At 44.5% G+C, this 20,000-nt stretch overlaps 1 protein-coding gene across 1 annotated transcript in view; it reads right to left on the reverse strand.

Annotated features, from left to right (window-relative positions):
- The window catches only part of LOC310776722 (protein FAM131A-like), a gene marked incomplete at both ends in the record, with an annotated part of 56,721 nt that overhangs the window by 19,656 nt on the left and 17,065 nt on the right, over nt 1-20,000 (reverse strand). The window contains 2 exons of the mRNA XM_083636884.1: nt 10,081-10,260; nt 11,911-12,004. Coding sequence (XP_083493010.1) covers nt 10,081-10,260; nt 11,911-12,004 — 274 coding nt within the window. The remainder of the gene's footprint in view (nt 1-10,080; nt 10,261-11,910; nt 12,005-20,000) is intronic.

Below are 20,000 nucleotides of genomic sequence, written 5' to 3' on the forward strand. Positions count from 1 at the left end.
GATATTCCATATTGCAGACTGAAATGCTATAACAGAAGAATATTGGCCAGAATGACATGAACATTTGGACACTCATTCAGCGGGTATCTTGCATGTTGCGTTCAGGTGCACTGTAAAAAATAAATAAATTTGCAATTCCATCGCGGGCCACACAGGGGGCCGTATGTTGCCCATGTGTGCTTTATAGTAACGTTCAGTCATAACTCATTTATAATTAAGCCCATAGTTAATGAACTAATCATGTACAAAACACACACAGTCACATATTTTATATACTGTATATGTTGTAAGCCTAATTTTTAAAAATGGAGAGAATGCACACCATAAAATCTCAGTGAGGTGCCGGTGACGGACAAGAATCTATAAAAAGAGTAGAAACCGCACACTCTGGCTCCGATGCAATGAATTTAATAGACAACGTTTCGGCCTGGTGGCCTTTGTCAAGTCATGTACAAACAAGGTGTAGCAGCCCATTTTGTAGAGGAGAATCACCCCATCTCCTCGCTCAGATACATTGGGATAGAGAAGGTCTCCCTTCCTAGGAGAGGTGGGAACCTAGAGAATCTCCTTTCTAGGAGGGAGCACTTTTATATTCACTATCTAAACACCTTATCTCCTTTTGGTCTAAATATTGATTTTGAACTAAAATGTTTCTTATAATTTTTCCTTACAGGGAAATTGACGTCACTAGGCCTTTTCACTGCATTGGTTGACTGGGATGTACTGTTTATGACGCCCCCTAGGGGTCTGATGCTCACTTTGCATCCTAGGGCTTGTTTGTAAATACTCTGTAAATATTTTGTAATTTGTCTCCACTTGGAGCTGTATTAGCCTTATTTGGCCCACTATGTGTTTTTTTGCGGAGGGCCTCTTTCGCAGCGGCCATTTTGTGTCTTGGGTGGAGGTGGCGTGGGTGCACTAAAACCTCAACCAGGGTCTCCTGTCTTTGGTTCATTCAGGTGTTCCGGTCCTGGGTCCCTGGTTGGTGGGTTGGTTGCACCTCCTTCCTGCCCTTTGGATGCAGGGTGGCAGCTGTGAAAGAGGTCCATTGTAACTTTGTAACACCATCTCCTTTGTGAATTCTCACTCTGGATGGTTTTTACCATTCATTGTTTGTTTGGCTGTAAAGATTATATATTGTAACTTTTTTGTCATTGGAAAATTGTGCTTTTCACACTTGGATCACTTGTAAGTTCTCATTCACTTGCAGTGACTGACTGATCCTAATTGATTGGCTGCACCTGATTCTAATTGATTGGCTGCACCTGTGGTCTAGGTGTGTCTCTGTTACAAGACTGTGCTCTTCACCTTGTTTGTACATGACTTGACAAAGGCCACCAGGCCGAAACGTTGTCTATTAAATTCATTGCATCGGAGCCAGAGTGTGCGGTTTCTACTCTTTTTATAGTAAGCCTAATTTTTGCCATCACAGCTGCTTTTTACATGTATGGGATAATACAGGCTAATATACAAGGTGTCCCAAGCTCTGAGTCATTATAAACTCAATTAGCTACAGAAGCTAATGTTCACATTCAGTCCTTGTATATTTCTCTCATGTGTTCATGATTCCTTTCCTCCTCTGTGTGTGTGTGATTGAGAAATGAGATGCAGGTGGTGTTCATCCTAATTGGCCTGGTCAGGTGTCAGATTGCTGCTGGCTGATTGGCTGGTGGAGAGCATTTAAGCCAGCTGATGCCATCCTGTCCCCCCTTGCTCTCCTCATTCCCAACGATGATGGCTGCTGTGCTGACTGCTGTGTTCTGTCAGGTAGGAACTGTGTGTAGACCTACTTTAGTAGTTCTGCAGAACTTTATTAAGATGTGTCTTTATCTTGGTAGACCTGTGCAGTCTAAACTGTAAATAGTTACCTTCCAGATCTACACTTTTGTACACTGTAAATAACACTTACCCAAGTAGCAGAAAGTAGGGGGAGAAGCCCTTTAGTTTTTTGTAACATTTTCTCATGTTTATTTTGTAGGAGCTTATAGGTAAGAGCTGTGTCTCTTATTTAATCCATCATTTTCTTTTCTTAGGTAAATTTAAGGTTGGGGATTAGTTTGCTTGGTTAGTTGTGTTGGGGCCATGCTGTGCTCTGAAACTAAACCTGCTACTTGTGAACTTGTGATGGTGGTTTGGCTGATCATCCTTGGGAGTGGGAAGAGTGGGGGCACTTTTGTGTTGCGGTCCGGTTCCCCGAGGCCGGTTCCTAACATAATTGGGTGCTCGTCTGCTTTTCTCATTCATCAGCAGGTTGTGTGTGTATATATATATTTTATGTTTGTCTGGTGGGCAGTCTTTGTGCAGGTGGTAAATGGTGTTAGTCAAGGTGCCTTTGCATGGAGCTGAGGAAGCTCATGGTGGTAAAGCTGGTGGAGATGTTTGTTGGAGGAGGAGCCGGTCAGAGGGGACCAGTAAGACTGAGGAGGGGCGTGACAAGGCAGGGCCGTCAGTAGCACCGTTTCTCCTTTCTGTGTAGACTGCTACCCTACAAGAGTCTCCGTACATAGACTTGCCTTTCACTCTGACTCCCAAGCCGTCTAAATCAGCGATACAGACGTATTTACAAGTGTCACAAACATTTCAAAGCCACATATTGAGAAGAAGAGTTCATAGCTTCTCGACATCGGGGTTAGAAAGCTCGTCGCTGCTCATAAATGCCTCTTTTCATCTGAAGTCTGTGTTGGTGATATTTTTTACAGAGCTTTCGGCCAGAGTGGCGCTGTTGAGCGCTGACGGCTGGGAGCTCTAACCTGGAAAAAATATCACCAGCACATACTTCAGATGAAAAGAGGCATTTATGAGCAGCGTCAAGCTTTCTAACCCCGACGTCGAGAAGCGATGAACCCTTCTCAATATGTGGCTTTGAAATGTTTCTGTGACACTTGTAAATACGTCTGTATCACTGATTTAGATGGCTTGGGAGTCAGAGTCACAGGCAAGTCTATGTACGGAGACGGGACTCTTGTAGGGTAGCATAGTCTACACAGAAAGAGGAGAAACGGTGCTACTGACGGCCCTGCCTTGTCACGCCCCTCCTCAGTCTTACTGGTCCCCTCTGACCGGCTCCTCCTCCAACAAACATCTCCACCAGCTTTACCACCATGAGCTTCCTCAGCTCCATGCACACCATTTACCACCTGCACAAAGACTGCCCACCAGACAAACATATAAAATATATATATATACTCAGACGACATGCTGACGAACGAGAAAAGCGGACGAGCCCCCAATTATGTTAGGAACCGGCCTCGGGGAACGGGACCGCAACACAAAAGTGCCCCCACTCCTCCCACTCCCAAGGATGATCAGCCAAACCTTCACAAGTCACAGGTTTAGTTTCAGAGCACAGCATGGCCCCAACATCAACAACAAATCCCCAACCTTAAACTTACTAAGAAAAGGATGGATTAAATAAAAGACAGCTCTCACCTATAAGCTCCTACAAAATAAACATGAGAAAATGTTACAAAAAACTAATGGCTTCTCCCTCCTACTTTACTTGGGTAAGATGTTAGTGTACAAAAGTGTAGAGCTGGAAGTAGCTATTTACAGTTTAGACTACACAGGTCCACCAAGATAACACATCTGTAAGTTCTGAAGAACTACAGTAAGTAGGCCTACACAGTTCCTACCAGACAGAACACAGCAAAGAGTCAACATAGTTGGGAGTACAATGAGTGGACTCTTTATCAATTACACACTCAGGAATGATGTGAACACATGACTCAAATGTTTAAATGCTATATTTAATAGTTTTGAATGATAGACCCAAACTTTTATTTCACCAACTTCCTGTGTGTGCACTATTATATGGGTTTGGGGATGCCATCCCTTGCAGTTATGGCCACCGATGATGGCTGCTCTACTGACTCTTTGTTCTGTCAGGTAGGCACTGTGTGTAGGCCTACTTTTGGTAGTTCTTTAGAACTTGAAGATCTGTCCTTGTCTAGGTAGACTTGTGCAGTCCAAACTGTAAATAGCTACCTTCCAAATCTATACTTTTTACAATAAATAACTCTTACCCAAGTAGTAGGAGGGAGAAGCCCTTTAGTTTTTTAACATTCTCATGTTTATTTTGTAGGAGCTTATAGGTGAGAGCTGTGTCTTATTTATTTTTTTAATCCATCCTTTTCTTAAGTAAGTTTAAGGTTGGCGATTAGTTTGATTTGTTGATGTTGGGGCCATGCTGTGCTCTGAAACTAAACCTGCTACTTGTGAACTTGTGATGGTGGTTTGGCTGATCATCTTTGGGAGTGGGAAGAGTGGGGGCACTTTTGTGTTGCCGTCCCCTTCCCCGAGGTCGGTTCCTAACATAATTAGGGGGTCGCCCGCTTTTCTCGTTCGTCAGCACGTCCTCTGAGTATATATATATTTTATATGTTTGTCTGGTGGGCAGTCTTTGTGCAGGTGGTAAATGGTGTGCATGGAGCTGAGGAAACTCATGGTGGTAAAGCTGGTGGAGATGTTTGTTGGAGGAGGAGCCGGTCAGAGGGGACCAGTAAGACTGAGGAGGGGCGTGACAAGGCAGGGCCGTCAGTAGCACCGTTTCTCCTCTTTCTGTGTAGACTATGCTATCCTACAAGAGTCCCATCTCCGTACATAGACTTGCCTGTGACTCTGACTCCCAAGCCGTCTAAATCAGTGATACAGACGTATTTACAAGTGTCACAGAAACATTTCAAAGCCACATATTGAGAAGAAGAGTTCATAGCTTCTCGACGTCGGGGTTAGAAAGCTCGTCGCTGCTCATAAATGCCTCTTTTCATCTGAAGTCTGTGCTGGTGATATTTTTTCCGGGTTAGAGCTCTCAGCCGTCACAGCGCCACTCTGGCCAAAGGCTCGGTAAAAAATATCACCAGCACAGACTTCAGATGAAAAGAGGCATTTATGAGCAGCGACGAGCTTTCTAACCCCGACGTCGAGAAGCTATTAACTCTTCTTCTCAATATGTGGCTTTGAAATGTTTCTGTGACACTTGTAAATACGTCTGTATCGCTGATTTAGACGGCTTGGGAGTCAGAGTCACAGGCAAGTCTATGTACGGAGATGGGACTCTTGTAGGATAGCATAGTCTACACAGAAAGAGGAGAAACGGTGCTACTGACGGCCCTGCCTTGTCACGCCCCTCTCAGTCTTACTGGTCCCCTCTGACCGGCTCCTCCTCCAACAAACATCTCCACCAGCTTTACCACCATGAGCTTCCTCAGCTCCATGCAAAGCCACCTTGACTAACACCATTTACCACCTGCACAAAGACTGCCCACCAGACAAACATAAAATATATATACGGTACACACACACACAGACGACGTGCTGACGAATGAGAAAAGCAGACGAGCACCCAATTATGTTAGGAACCGGCCTCGGGGAACCGGACCGCAACACAAAAGTGCCCCCACTCCCAAGGATGATCAGCCAAACCACCATCACAAGTTCACAAGTAGCAGGTTTAGTTTCAGAGCACAGCATGGCCCCAACACAACTAACCAATCAAACTAATCCCCAACCTTAAATTTACCTAAGAAAAGAAAATGATGGATTAAATAAGAGACACAGCTCTTACCTATAAGCTCCTACAAAATAAACATGAGAAAATGTTACAAAAAACTAAAGGGCTTCTCCCCCTACTTTCTGCTACTTGGGTAAGTGTTATTTACAGTGTACAAAAGTGTAGATCTGGAAGGTAACTATTTACAGTTTAGACTGCACAGGTCTACCAAGATAAAGACACATCTTAATAAAGTTCTGCAGAACTACTAAAGTAGGTCTACACACAGTTCCTACCTGACAGAACACAGCAGTCAGCACAGCAGCCATCATCGTTGGGAATGAGGAGAGCAAGGGGCGACAGGATGGCATCAGCTGGCTTAAATGCTCTCCACCAGCCAATCAGCCAGCAGCAATCCAACACCTGACCAGGCCAATTAGGATGAACACCACCTGCATCTCATTTCTCAATCACACACACACAGAGGAGGAAAGGAATGATGAACACATCAGAGAAATATACAAGGACTGAATGTGAACATTAGCTTCTGTAGCTAATTGAGTTTATAATGACTCAGAGCTTGGGACACCTTGTATATTAGCCTGTATTATCCCATACATGTAAAAAGCAGCTGTGATGGCAAAAATTAGGCTTACAACATATACAGTATATAAAATATGTGACTGTGTGTGTGTTTTGTACATGATTAGTTCATTAACTATGGGCTTAATTATAAATGAGTTCTGACTGAACGTTACTATAAAGCACACATGGGCAACATACGGCCCCCCTGTGTGGCGGGTATGTGTTAGAGGGTACACACAGGAAAATACTGTCACAGAGGACTAAGAGATGATTTACCATCTAAGGCAGGGGTGGGCAACTATTTTTCATGGGGGGCCACATGAGAAACCCAGATTGTTGCCGGGGGCCGAACAAATATTGTCATGCCGTAACCCATGGATGGGCAGCTTTGATGATAGAGAGGGCCACAAAAAAATGTCCTCGCTACCAGATTTAGCTGAGGGCTGAACGGCGACAGCACGAAAAATTTGGGGCATTTGAAGCCAGGTTTAGAGGAATAACTCATTTTAAATTAACAATTGTGATGTCATTATTCAGTCTTAACCACCAATATTTGATCCTTTTCCTCACTCACTCCTATGTCACCACCTGCTCTCCCTGCAGGGCTTGAAATTAACTTTTTTCACCACCTGCCAATATGGCTGCTAGATTTGAAAATTACCAGCCAATTAGAATTTCCACTAGCCGAAATGTTTTTCTTGAAATAAACCAGAATATGAGTGGGTTAATTTAAGCATAAGTATCAGTAAGTGGGCCGGGATTCTCAAAGCCTGTGTTGAGGGTCACACAAGAACAAAAATGCACTCTTGAAGCTAAATAAATCCAAAACCAACAAGTTAATGATTTAAATTTCTACTTCAATGTAGAACAGTCATTTCTTACACATGAGATTACTTTTAGCCTTTTAGTCATAAATATTATTGAAAGATATTCCATATTTCAGACTGAAATGCTATAACAGAAGAGTATTGCCCAGAATGACATGAACATTTGGACACTTATTCAGCGGGTATATAGACAAGTTTCCTGGGCACTTCCGGTTTGCTTCCGGACTCGGGCCGCGATATGTCTGTCTCTTCTGGAATACAGAGAAGCGTAACGTACTAGCGTAGTAGCCATAGCGACCGCCGAAAAAATGCAAACTTGGGATCATTCTCCGAGTCTCCTGTCTAACGAAAGAGTGTCTATCCCACACCCGTTGACAGTGGACACATGGGAAGATAATATGTGTAAATGGCCGAACGTAACTACAGGCAGGATTATAGCGTATTTTGAGGAATCAATGGAGGTGGACGGTAACGCGATGAACTATCTCAAAAGCTCCGAAGCGTACCAATATCTCCACAGCAACAAAGTAGGTTGGGTATGTTGTAACGCTATGTATTTCATCAAATTACCCACAGTCAGGCTGTGAATTAATATTACGGCTATTATTTCAGTGTTGTCATTAAGAGGCCATTTCGCAGCAAGAATATATAATTGGTCGGCACGTCGTTCTCGGTAAGGACGCTTTCGTTATTGAAACAGACAACATGCATGCATGCTCCTACTGTAGCCTATCTATCTGCATTTGCAGACATTCATGAACCCATATCTTCTGGACATATCTTCTGGACATTGCCTTGATGAAAAAACAACGCAGCTAAAAGTAATAAGTGATAGTGTCAGTGCAGACAGCGGACACAACTTGAATCTCCAGCAATAGGCTACGCACCTTAATCTCTCCCACTCCACACCTGGCACCTGCGTCAGCTCTCCTGCACTCGTTCTCGGCTCCCATGTGGCTTTATTTGTGGTAAGCATTTTGATTCATCTCCTCATCATACGAGCATCGGGCAACAAGCGCGAGCCATTGATTGATTGATTGATTGATTGATTGATTCGCCCGACGTAGGTAAAAAGGCTTTTTACCTCCGCTAAATTGACAGCCTACGTCGGGTCTCTTTCGCTTTTGACGGCGGCAGACACACGTCTGTTTCTTTCCAATCGTCTTGCTGGCCTCGGCTGAAGTAGCCTAGGTTACTTGTTGCATGATCTCAATTAAAAAAAGGACTGGCCTAGCAAGGGATGTCTGTTTTGACATTTCAGTTTCCTCCTGTGTGTTTCCTCACAGCGGGTCCAGCGCTGGCCGGCGGGACTGATGCTGCTTGTGCGGCTTTTAAACGGCGCTCTACACTAACGAAAGCGTCTGCTATTTTTTTCTTTTTCACCAACACTCAACATACAGGGGGCGGAAAAATATGATGTAATAAGTCTCTATTTAAGTCGTAGCTGGCAACATCACTAGGCTGCTGTGGACGCAATGTGGACTTAACCGGAAGCCGGGGACATATAAGGCTGCTATGGCGCTGCCCTAGGCCAGCGCTGGGAAACTTGTCTATTGCATGTTGCGTTCAAGTGCACTGTAAAAAAAACAAAAACACTTTTTTTTTTTTTTTTTTTTTTTTTTTTTTGCAATTCCATCGCGGGCCACACAGGGGGGCGCCCGCCGTATGTTGCCCATGTATGGTCTATAGGATGTTTCACACCAGTGCGGATCTCCATGCAAATAATCGCCATGGAGATTCGCAAAAAAATGTTTGAATGAGTTGTAATTGAAGCTTGCACACCGCAGCGGGAACATTCGTGCAGGATTTCATTTTTCCGGATGGACCTTGACGTCCACGAATTTCCGCCTGCGCAAAAATAGGTTTTGACCAATGAAATCCTTTGTTTACAGCTGATGTCATACCTCCAGTACTGTAGCTAGCTTGCCGGGTAGCTAGCTTGCTGCTAAAATGGGGGAACCCGGTGGGGTACACCGTCAGAAAAACGTCTAGGCTACAACTAAATAACGTCTTTGTTGCTTTAGTTCCAAAGCCGATCATCTGTCCCCAAAGCGTCTACACGTCATTATAGGCTGACATGGTGTCAATTAGTTTCAAGTACGTACATTGTCTAGCAGAGAGCCAATTTGTCACAATTAAATCTGACAAATTCAATGTGTTGTCTCAAGGTTATAAATAACCATGTGTTATGACGCACGGGCGCATTGGAGACGCTGGTGCCAGGAGCAGCCGTACTCTTCACCCCGGCGGTTGCGTACTCTCTGATCCCGAGAATACACAGTGATTGGGGGCACGGTGGAGCAGTGGTAGCGCTGTCGCCTCACAGCTAGAAGGTCCTGTGTTCGATTCCCGCCTGGGACGCTGTGGGCGCTGAGGGTGTGTGTCCCCCCCCATGCATTCAGTGCCCATGCCCATCTATCTATCTATCTCATCAGAAAGGGCCTTTCTGTGTGGAGTTTGCATGTTCTCCCCGTGCTCCCCTAGGGTTCCTCCATACAACATGGATATGGACCCCCCCCCCCCCCAAAAAAAAAAACATGCAGAAGATCATCATCTGACCAGTGACGACAACATTTGAAGTTGGTCCCCGGGTGCCACTGCTCCTGGCCTGCCCCCTGAAGGACAAGCCCGAATGGGGATAAATGAGACTGTGTTTCACCGGCCACCGTCGGCATGGGTGTGTGTGTGGCTGGCCGCATGCATGCGTGTGTTGGGTGTGTTCGTGTGACAAATAAAGACGCGTTTCTTCTTCTTCTTCTTCTTCTTCTTCTTCTTCTTCTTCTTCTTCTTCTTCTTCTTCTTCTTCAATTTTTTTTATTCAAATGAATGTGAGCTGTTGAGTGTGTGTGGTTACGTTCACTCTTTCCCAAAGCAAAAGGCTCATTTAGGATACCCGAGTCAGCCGCTCATCTCATCTTCCTCTCTGATGTAAGGTCAGGTCAGTGTCACGTTATTTTCCTGGCACAGTGCCAAAGGGTTTCCCCGCTTATCCAGGTGTAAAGTTCAAGATGTGGCCACGCGGCTCTGCCATTTTTCATTTCAGTGTGACTTTCAATGCCGGTGTGCAAGTCTCATCTCTTCAGTGTATTTGTTTCTAACTGACCTAGACACCCAGGGGATTTCTTGATGCTAGAACTCTGAGTGTAGCAGTCATTTTTGCACAAACCCAAAGAGACTTACCGGCGGCGAAGCGCGCCTCCTGTTCTCCCTCAGTGAGGTCGGAGTAGGAGTTGAAGTCGGACTCCACTGCCGGAGTGTCTATGGGCCTACACCAGCCCTTCCACTCTATCAGGTGCGCCAACCGGCCCTGCGCCATGGCTGTGGGCTTGGTCACATGGTCCTTCACCACCTGGGAGATTCCTAGAAGCCAAAGGTGAGGGGGTGTCAAGTTTACGGCCATAATGATTTCCGCAAAACGGGGGAAAAAATAATAATCATACGGACGGAATCATGCAATTTGGTAATAAAAATGGAATCAAATCTTTCCATCATTTGGCTGAAATTGATAAAAACAAAAGTAGGCCTAATTATTAAAATCAAAAGTAGACCGAATTATTGTAGTATAACGTAAATGATTTCATAATTGTAAAATAGGCCTAGAGAAATGATTTTGTTTTCGATTGGGGTGTTTTGAGAGGGGGGTCAGTCTTGCGTGGGACCCTCACATCACCTCACAACTTGGTTTTCACTTTGAGAAACATGTCTTGAGAGTCTGTCTGAGAGAGCCGAGTCAACAAAAAACATCCATCCTAACCCCTACATTAAAATGGAAATGGAAAAGATGTAATTTGGAAAAAATTAAAACGTAATATGGAAAATAATAATATAATAATAATAATAATAATAATAAAGGTAATAATAATAATAATAATAATAATAATAAATAATAATAATACATTTCATATAGCCCTAGTGTAAAGGTCGTGGGCATTGCGAATGTGAGAATGTGGTGTAATTAATCTGTTTGTTTGGTTGTGGTGGTTTCCTGTGCCGGTTCTGTTTATGGTGTGTGTGCATTACATTACATTACATTACATCATTGGCAGACGCTTTTATCCAAAGCGACTTACAATAACACCTTTTTGTCAGCAATAGAGCAATCAACTATGCAACACAGTCTATGACAACTACAACTTCTGAAGGAACAGTGGTAAAGTTTTGTTTTTTGTTTTTTGTTTTTTTTAGAAAGAGAGAGAAAGAAGTTAGTTCAAGAAGGGCCCAGATGGAGCCTGAAAAGGTGTGTCTTTAGTCTTTTCCGAAAGAACGGCAGTGATTTGGCCGTCCTGACTGAAGGTGGAAGCTCGCTCCACCATTGTGGTGCCAGGGACGAGAAGAGTCGCGAATGGGATGAGCGACATTTGTGCAGCCTGGTCGCCAGGATAAGATATCGGCGTTGTACGTTTCTGCAATCCATGGATACGTAGAATATCACCTTTCTAGATATATGTATCAACGTTAGAGCAAGTCTACTATTGAAATAGCGCGGTGGCCAGTAAGGGTGTTGCGGCCGGGGTGGATGGAGAGCGTAAACACTTTCACACCTGAGAGCCGTGTTCATGTCCCAGCGTTGTCCAAAGTCTACATTTCAACCGTGAGTCACATTGAATGTTTTTGTTATTTAAGCCAAACCCAAACCATAATCCTAATCTCAACCAAGTCGTTTTATTTGCCTAAACATAAGCAACGTTGTTAAGATTGTTTTTATTTGCACTTGAAGTTGGAAAGGCAGCAAAGCTTTCAAATTATCCATCATTCCCTTTCAAATTTCAGATTGTAGGTTTGCAGAAATGTAAAAATTACACATCTTAGAAAGGTAAAATGTAACATTGTTTCAAATTTACGTTGAGATTATACATATCCCTGCTTTGCAAAAATGTAAAATGCCAACGTTGTATTCTGGTGACTGGGTGTGCGTGCGTGCGTGCGTGCACATATGGGCCGGTACTGTACATGTAGGAGTATTTATGTGTGTGGGCATTCAGGAACTTGCATGCATTGAATGTTGCTCACCGTGTAGTGAGGATCGTGCTAATGCAGCAATCTCTTGAATGGTAAGTGCTCTTCTTGATTTTGGTAACATTTCAATGGTGTCATCAACATTCACCTGCAAAGAGAAGAGAAAGAAGTCAGGGCAAAACTTAAGATCCAGAGGTCAGCAGTGCATGGACCTAAGCTAAGACCCAGGAGCTCAGCAGTGCATGGACCTAAGCTAAGACCCAGGAGGTCAGCAGTGCATGGACCTAAGCTAAGACCCAGGAGCTCAGCAGTGCATGGACCTAAGCTAAGACCCAGGAGCTCAGCAGTGCATGGACCTAAGCTAAGACCCAGGAGGTCAGCAGTGCATGGACCTAAGATAAGACCCAGGAGGTCAGCAGTGCATGGACCTAAGCTAAGACCCAGGAGGTCAGCAGTGCATGGACCTAAGCTAAGACCCAGGAGGTCAGCAGTGTGTGGACCTAAGCTAAGACCCAGGAGGTCAGCAGTGCATGGACCTAAGCTAAGACCCAGGAGGTCAGCAGTGCATGGACCTAAGCTAAGACCCAGGAGCTCAGCAGTGCATGGACCTACAGTAAGCTAAGACCCAGGAGCTCAGCAGTGCATGGACCTAGGCTAAGACCCAGGGCCCAGTTGCACAAAGCACCTTAGGTTAAGATTTCCCTTAGAGTCAGAGTTAGGGTGTCCATAAAATAGAATCGGCTGCAAAAAACACCCTTAAATCTTCTCCATAAGGTTAAACATTTTAAGGAAAACATAAGCACAAGATTGAAGGGTGTTTTGTGCAGCCGATTCTATTTTATGGACACTTTAACTCTGACCCTAAGGGAAATCTTAACCTAAGGTGCTTTGTGCAACTGGGCCCAGGAGCTCAGCAGTGCATGGACCTAAGCTAAGACCTATGGAGCTCAGCAGTGCGTGGACCTAAGCTAAGACCCAGGAGCTCAGCAGTGCATGGACCTAAGCTAAGACCCAGGAGCTCAGCAGTGCATGGACCTAAGCTAAGACCCAGGAGCTCAGCAGTGCATGGACCTAAGCTAAGACCCAGGAGCTCAGCAGTGCATGGACCTAAGCTAAGACCCAAGGAGCTCAGCAGTGCATGGACCTAAGCTAAGACCCAGGAGCTCAGCAGTGCATGGACCTAAGCTAAGACCCAGGAGCTCAGCAGTGCATGGACCTAAGCTAAGACCCAGGAGCTCAGCAGTGCATGGACCTAAGCTAAGACCCAGGAGCTCAGCAGTGCATGGACCTAAGCTAAGACCCAGGAGCTCAGCAGTTCATGGACCTAAGCTAAGACCCAGGAGCTCAGCAGTGTGTGGACCTAAACTTCTGTACATATCCTAGTGTGAGTCACAGGAAACCATTGTTGTCTCTGATGGAGAAGGGGCTCCTGTGTTAAAGCAGAGAAAATACTCATGTAGTTCAAGGCTGTGGAAATTGCAGGTGTTTACATCCATCACTGCTTAAATGGGTCATAAGCTGTGCACCATCACCAACACCACCAACCCCCCGCCCCCCCCACTCCACCCCCAACCCCCCGTGCGCACAGACACGCATGCACGCACACACACACACACACGCACACACACACACACACACACACACACACACACACACACACACACACACACACACAGTCAACAATATAATAAACATGGTTAATTTCTCTGCTGTTTTGCACTGAAAACGAATCATTTCACGACTGGAAAAAAATATTTCGTGTTTAGATATTTTGTGAAGGTGGAATAAAAAAAATGCAGAGTGGTGCCTATGTACCGAAATATTAACATGAATTTAGGTTGCTGGATATATAGCTCACTAACAAAGCCAAAGGTCTGCACTTTGTTCAGGTTAGCCTACTACAGACAGTCCATTCTCCACTGCAGCTCCATGATGGCTGCTGGGAGATTCCAGATGCAAATGCAAAAGTCTCAATATTCAGTCAATTATATCCAAGATCCAAGAACAATTATTTTGTGTTTGTGAAGAGAAACTGCTATAGATCTGAATCCAAATGTCACTGTGTGTCCAGGTGTAACACCACTGTAAGATGATGCACTGCAAAATTGTTTCCACTCTGCTGACAGAACCAGACAGTGGACAAAAGATGGACCCCCCTCCTCCTCCCATGGTGTCAAATCTGACACCAAATCATCAAATCTGTCTGCTCCGTAACGTCATACTCCAGAGGGAGTATCAGGTGTTGACATGGCCCTTTGTCTGCTGCCTCTTTTTATAACCTTACCTGTACTCATATGAGGACCAGCGTCGACAGCTGAGGCGTACGTGCCAAGCTAAGGTTCTATGTTGTGTTACTCAATATGGGTCAGCAGACTCAGTTGACTGAGCAATCTCATGATCACGTTTAGGCAGCCAAGTTAGACTGCATCAAAATAAGTACAATATGTAGGCTACTTGTCCAGTGCTTTAGTAAGGACATGTGTAGGCCTAAGTCAGCGATACTCAACTTGCGGCCCGTGGGCCACATGTGGCCCGTGGGCGCACCCTGTGTGGCCCACAATAGAATTGCAAAAAAAAAATATATATATATATATATATATATTTTATTTTTACAGTGCACCTGAACGCAACATGCAAGATACCCGCTGAAGAAGTGTACAAATGTTCATGTAATTCTAAACCTACAATCCGCTACAGAAAAAAAAAGTTGAGTATCCCTGGTCTAAGTCATATCCAATTCCTTTGATTGTAGGCAGTGGGCCCTACAAACAAATCCAAAGCACTCGTCTCCATTAGAATGAAAAAGCCTTCATTTCAGATTGGCTTAAACGCAACGCGTGTTGGCAATCTGCCTTCATCAGGGGTGAAACAGACACGGGCACACAGGTGCCAATTATATGTGATCAGGGGGTGTGGCCTCGGCCAATCAGCTGACCAATCAATATAATGCATCCAAACAAATAGAAAAAGATATTCAACAGCAGCATAAAGGATACAAGCAAAAAGGATACAAGCAGTAAATGAACATTATGCTCAATAATCCATCATGTAATCCATACAAAATACAACAAACATACCACCATAATACACCCACAAAAAAACATGGCCATGGCCACTGAGTCATAGGACAAAATAACTCGTCCATGAAAGTAAAGATAAAAAAAAAAAAAACATTAAAAAAAAACATTGGGAAAAACCACACAAAACACTACCCAGTGTACGTTATCCCAATTATTATCTCCATCTCCAATTTGATAACAGATTCTTGAAGCCAAGCGACGTTCTTTTGCCTCTTTGTACATTTCTCATTTGATTGTAATCTCAGCTCTCTGGTTCCCGAGTTGATCAACTGCCTTCATCTTTTCTATGGAGAACACAACATTACAATAACATCACTGGCTAACATTACGTGGCTATTTAACTGTTAGCAAAGTGTTACAGCATAAAAGCACTGCTTATACAATGCGATGTTAGTAGGTCTAACTAACTTAACCTAACTAACTATCCGGTGTGCACAACATTGTCAGACTAAACTCCAGCTGACACCCCAAAAACCTACAATCCGCTACAGAAAAATTCATATCGTTTGTTTATTAACTGGCCCCTGGCCTCCAATCATTTCACAAAAGTGGGCCCCGGGCAAGGCAAGTTGAGTATCTCTGGTCTAGGCCTACCCTTGAGTGTCAACATGCCCGCTACCAGCTCCACTCCTCCTTTCACCCCCTCCCCTCCTGCTCCCCTACTGCCCTACTGAACAGCACCGTCAGGGAAGGAGCGAGCGACAGAGCGGGAGACATCAGCAGCACAGTGCACAGAGAGAGAGAGAGAGAGAGAGAGAGAGAGAGATAGAGAGAGAGAGAGAGAGAGAGAGAGCTGCAGTCAGTCAGGGCTGCTATGCTTGCAGAGCATGTGCTGTACACACCTTTGTATCTCTATTTTTGTGTGGACCTTGACGTTACATAAATTGGTAAAGTCCTAATCCTAACCACAACATGCCTAACCTTCAACTATAATATTAAAGGTCCCAATTTGTGCAGCTGTAACCTCATAAAAACGTGTGTCTCTGGTCCATAAAACATGATTCTGGATTAATTTGTCGAAAATATAGCAACCCCGTTTGTTGTGACGGAGTTGTCACTTCCTCATCTCGTTGCGTCCCAAGAATGGTCTGTTTCTATAATATATTCAGAACTAACAGTTCCCATTGGCCGCTGAGGGAGAGCCCGCCCCAGGCTCCCAGCGGCCAATCAGATTAGCGTCTGTGGACCAGCACGCTAGGTTGTGTCCAAAACTAACGCTATCGCTAACTTAACGTTGCTACGCTAAAGAGGACATCTCAAAATGCCTAGACTTACCGAATGCACCTCCGCAGTTGCTGGATCACGTACAGTTGGCGTCGCTCCAGCTAGAAGTGTTAATTTTGTGGCTATAGACAAAATGGTGCAGGTAGCTTGTGTGAGAGAGACCCGCGCAGTATGCGTGAGGAAGCTCGTGACGTCCCGATACCCCGTCTGGGAAACAGAGCGTTTGGGGGTGTGGCTTGAAGGAGACTGCAGGGGGAAGCTGGATAGGGACAAATCCAACTGTGGCAGTTCTGAGGTTGTGACCACTCATTACAGGGAGGGCTGACAGCAGTATATATGCATTTACAAGTAAAAACAGCTTTTGCACGGAATGGGACCTTTCCTTAAGCTAACCCTAATTCTAATTAGGCGCGAACCTGCAACCCTCGTGTTGGGTAGGCAGGGAATCTACCTCTACACTACGACGCCCTGTTTCCAGTTCTTGTGTGACAACAAACTGAGCAAAGGAAATGATCAGAAACTCATTTTCCAGACACCACATGCATCCACATACTCTCACTGCCAGAAGGCGGAGACAAAGGTTCTGCACTACAAAAGTTACACACACTATTAGCTTAAACTCAAGCGCTAATTCTAAACTAACTTTAACTCTCACTTTGTAAGGATAATCCTAATTATAAAGTTGACCCTAAACGTAAAACCTTACCCGAAAGCCCAATCTATGCTTTTTATCTCGACCTATTTAGCAAAAGAAAAAAAGTGGGGGCACGGTGGCGCAGTGGTTGCGCTGTCGCCTCACAGCAAAAAGGTCCTGGGTTCGATTCCCGCCTGGGACGCTGTGGGCACTGAGGGTGTGTCTCCATCCCCATGTCCTCAGTGCCGACCGAACAGGTGGGGTTGTCAAAAAGGGCCTTTCTGTGTGGAGTTTGCATGTTCTCCCCGTGCTCCCCTGGGCAAAACAAAAGGTGTCTCTCAACACTTTCCTTTGGTGTCGCGCACCTGGGGAATGTCACGGACATCGTCATGTTTTGTCACGCCCTGTGATTGGCTAGAGACAGAGTTCCGTCAGTGTAGTGGTGTCTTGACAGACAGCCTGCCCGGGCGAGCAGCTTCCTCCCTGGAGAAAAGAGACAGAGGGCTCAGTGTGGCCGGAGAGGTCTGTCAAAACCCGATGCGGGCGAGATACAGATACGGTTCTGTGGTTATGATTTAGCATTTAGGACTCCGGCAAGGAAGGGGGCGGGGCCTCGCTGCTGCCGCGGAGACGACTGAAACCTTTCCACAAAGTATAAATTAAAACGTTGCGCAACGCTTTTATTTCTGTCCAGAGACACTTATCAAAAACGTTGAGCGCCATAAGCCTTAAAGCTCCTTGTAGAAGTGAGTGTCCTCACTCTGGAATATGTATGTCTGTCTCCTTTCTATCCGATCCTTTTCCTAAGGAAAGAGCGTGCACACACACACACACACACACACACACACACACACACACACACACACAGTCCAGAAGACACAGATCCAGCGTGGTCTGGTAATGCAGATAGAGAGGCTGTCATGACGCTGGCCAGGCTCGTCTGTAGCATTGAAACCATTGGTTAATAATTCCCTCTATGTGTCAGTGTAGTAGCCTAATATGGCCTGAGGAGGCATGAGGGGGAAACACAACAGATTATTCCAGACACAGAGCACCTGTTAGGAGCTGGAGGCAGGCAGAGGTGCAGGCTGCTGCGCTGTGTCTGATATACATTGACCTGAATAGAGAGCCGCAGGGATGACGTATTTTTGTAGTCAGAACGCGGAAGTCCCGGACTTCCTGGTTCTTCACTGTTTCTGTCTATGGGATTTTTGAATGGGTTTTTGCCACAATGCTTCAAATAAGGTCTCTGGGCAACGCAAGATTAATCAAACGCGAACCAGAGTTCAGTCGGATAATCTTCACACATGAGGACCACTTTCATGAGTTTTGTAGCGTAAATGCGAGCCCTAGAAGTAAAAAGCTGGAGCTAAGATAATCCAGAACTACACACTGTCGCATAGGCTTCCACGTCACGTCAGCGCTCAACCTGGACTGTTGTTGGATGTGTGCACTGATTACCCCGGGCTGAACGGGCTGAACCAGGTGAGGGAAAGATAATTTCCGTGTTCGTCCTTTGAAGTGGTGACGTTATTGACGTATATATCCCCATCGACTCAAAAGTGTAGTCTCATTTAGCCGTTTGCTAGCTAGCCGCCCTTTTAATGGCACGTAAAAGCTTCAAAACTCATAAAAGTGGTCCTTGTGTGTGAAGATGATGTTACTAAACACTGGTTCACGTTTGATTAAGCCAGCGTTGCCCAGAGAGATTATTAGAAGCATCGCACCAAAAACCCATTCAAAACTCCCATAGGTGAAAACTGTGAAGAACCAGGGCTGTTAGCATCGATGATTTCCGGACTCATTCCTGCGGCTCTCTATGGTGTCTCCCTGTTTGACCTGCAAGGCTGTACACACAGGAAAAGGAGGGCTCTTCAAGGGTTCTTTGGTTAATTCTACATAAAAACCAAAATGACTTAAATAAATCTATGATTTGTTATAACAAAAGGTAAATCAGAATTAAAGGTACATTCAGTGATGTTTTTTGTGTTAAAATAAGTGTTAAATGGCTCTATATTCTGACAGCAATCACTGAAATAGAGTGTTTGGTCAGTGACTTGAAACCCCTAAACCCCCACTGTCCTCTATCTCTCTCCTGTAGTCCTGCAGGCAGGGCGGAGGTATCTCCACAACCGTAACTCGTAGAGACTCACGGATGGCAGCGTTGGATTCGGGCTGAAAAATACATAAAGTCCTTTATAAGCTTCGCAATCCGACCTTCCGTTTGCCAGATAATGTCAACTCTTCTATTCTATTGGATAAAAATTGGCGCCGACCTCAAACTATCCATTTTCATTTCATTTCATTTCATTTATTTAATGTGACTCATTGACCATGATCACATGGTATGGAGCACAAACAAAACATACAAAAACAATATACAATGGCACACGGCATGGCTAGTGCATCTGTCATTTGAACAAAGGCAGGACATTCTTCAAAAAGGCACCTAATTTACACATGACTTTTTGTCTGTCTGATTGTAGTAGCAAAATCAGTTTAAACATAGATGGACGAGTTAAATAATATCTGGGTAAATATAACTGTCTGAAATTCAAAATAATTACATTCTTACATTCAAACAAAACATGATACTCGTCTCCCACACAGTTGTCACTACAGAGATTACAGATCCTCATACTTCTATGCAGTCCTTTATATCTGCCAACAACCTTGGGGATTCTGGTATTATTAACCCTGAAGTTACAAATTGCATGTCTATGCCTCTGGTTTACATACAGCAGATAATTTTCCAGTTTAAGTTCTTTTTTGAATTCTACGTACAAGTCACATGACGTCATACTTTTGAGCTCACTTTGCCATTTCTGCATAAACTGATCCTTAAGACTTTGCTCAACAGTTAACTTCAACCAGTCAATGTTGTTGCACTGCTGTGTAAGCCAGAGGTAAGACAAGCCAATCAGAGAAAAGTTTACTTTTTTTAAGGACCCAGTGTGGCTCTTAACACATTCACTGCCAGACGTTTTTTTTTTACTGTAGGTAGGTTCTGCCAGAGGGTTTTTTTGAGGATTCTGGCTCATCTTTCAAGACCCGAGGATTCTTTTCTGCTAAGATTTTGTGAACACACAATATCTCAAAAGAACTAATAGAATGTGTGCTTTCTCTGTCTAAAAGAGTTAGTTTGTAGAGTTAGTAGTTATGTAAGCATTAGCAGTTGAATACAGCATGGTTTCAGCGTCAGAAAA

Source organism: Poromitra crassiceps, assembly GCF_964638095.1.
Source record: "Poromitra crassiceps genome assembly, chromosome: 5".
NCBI lineage: Eukaryota > Metazoa > Chordata > Actinopteri > Beryciformes > Melamphaidae > Poromitra > Poromitra crassiceps.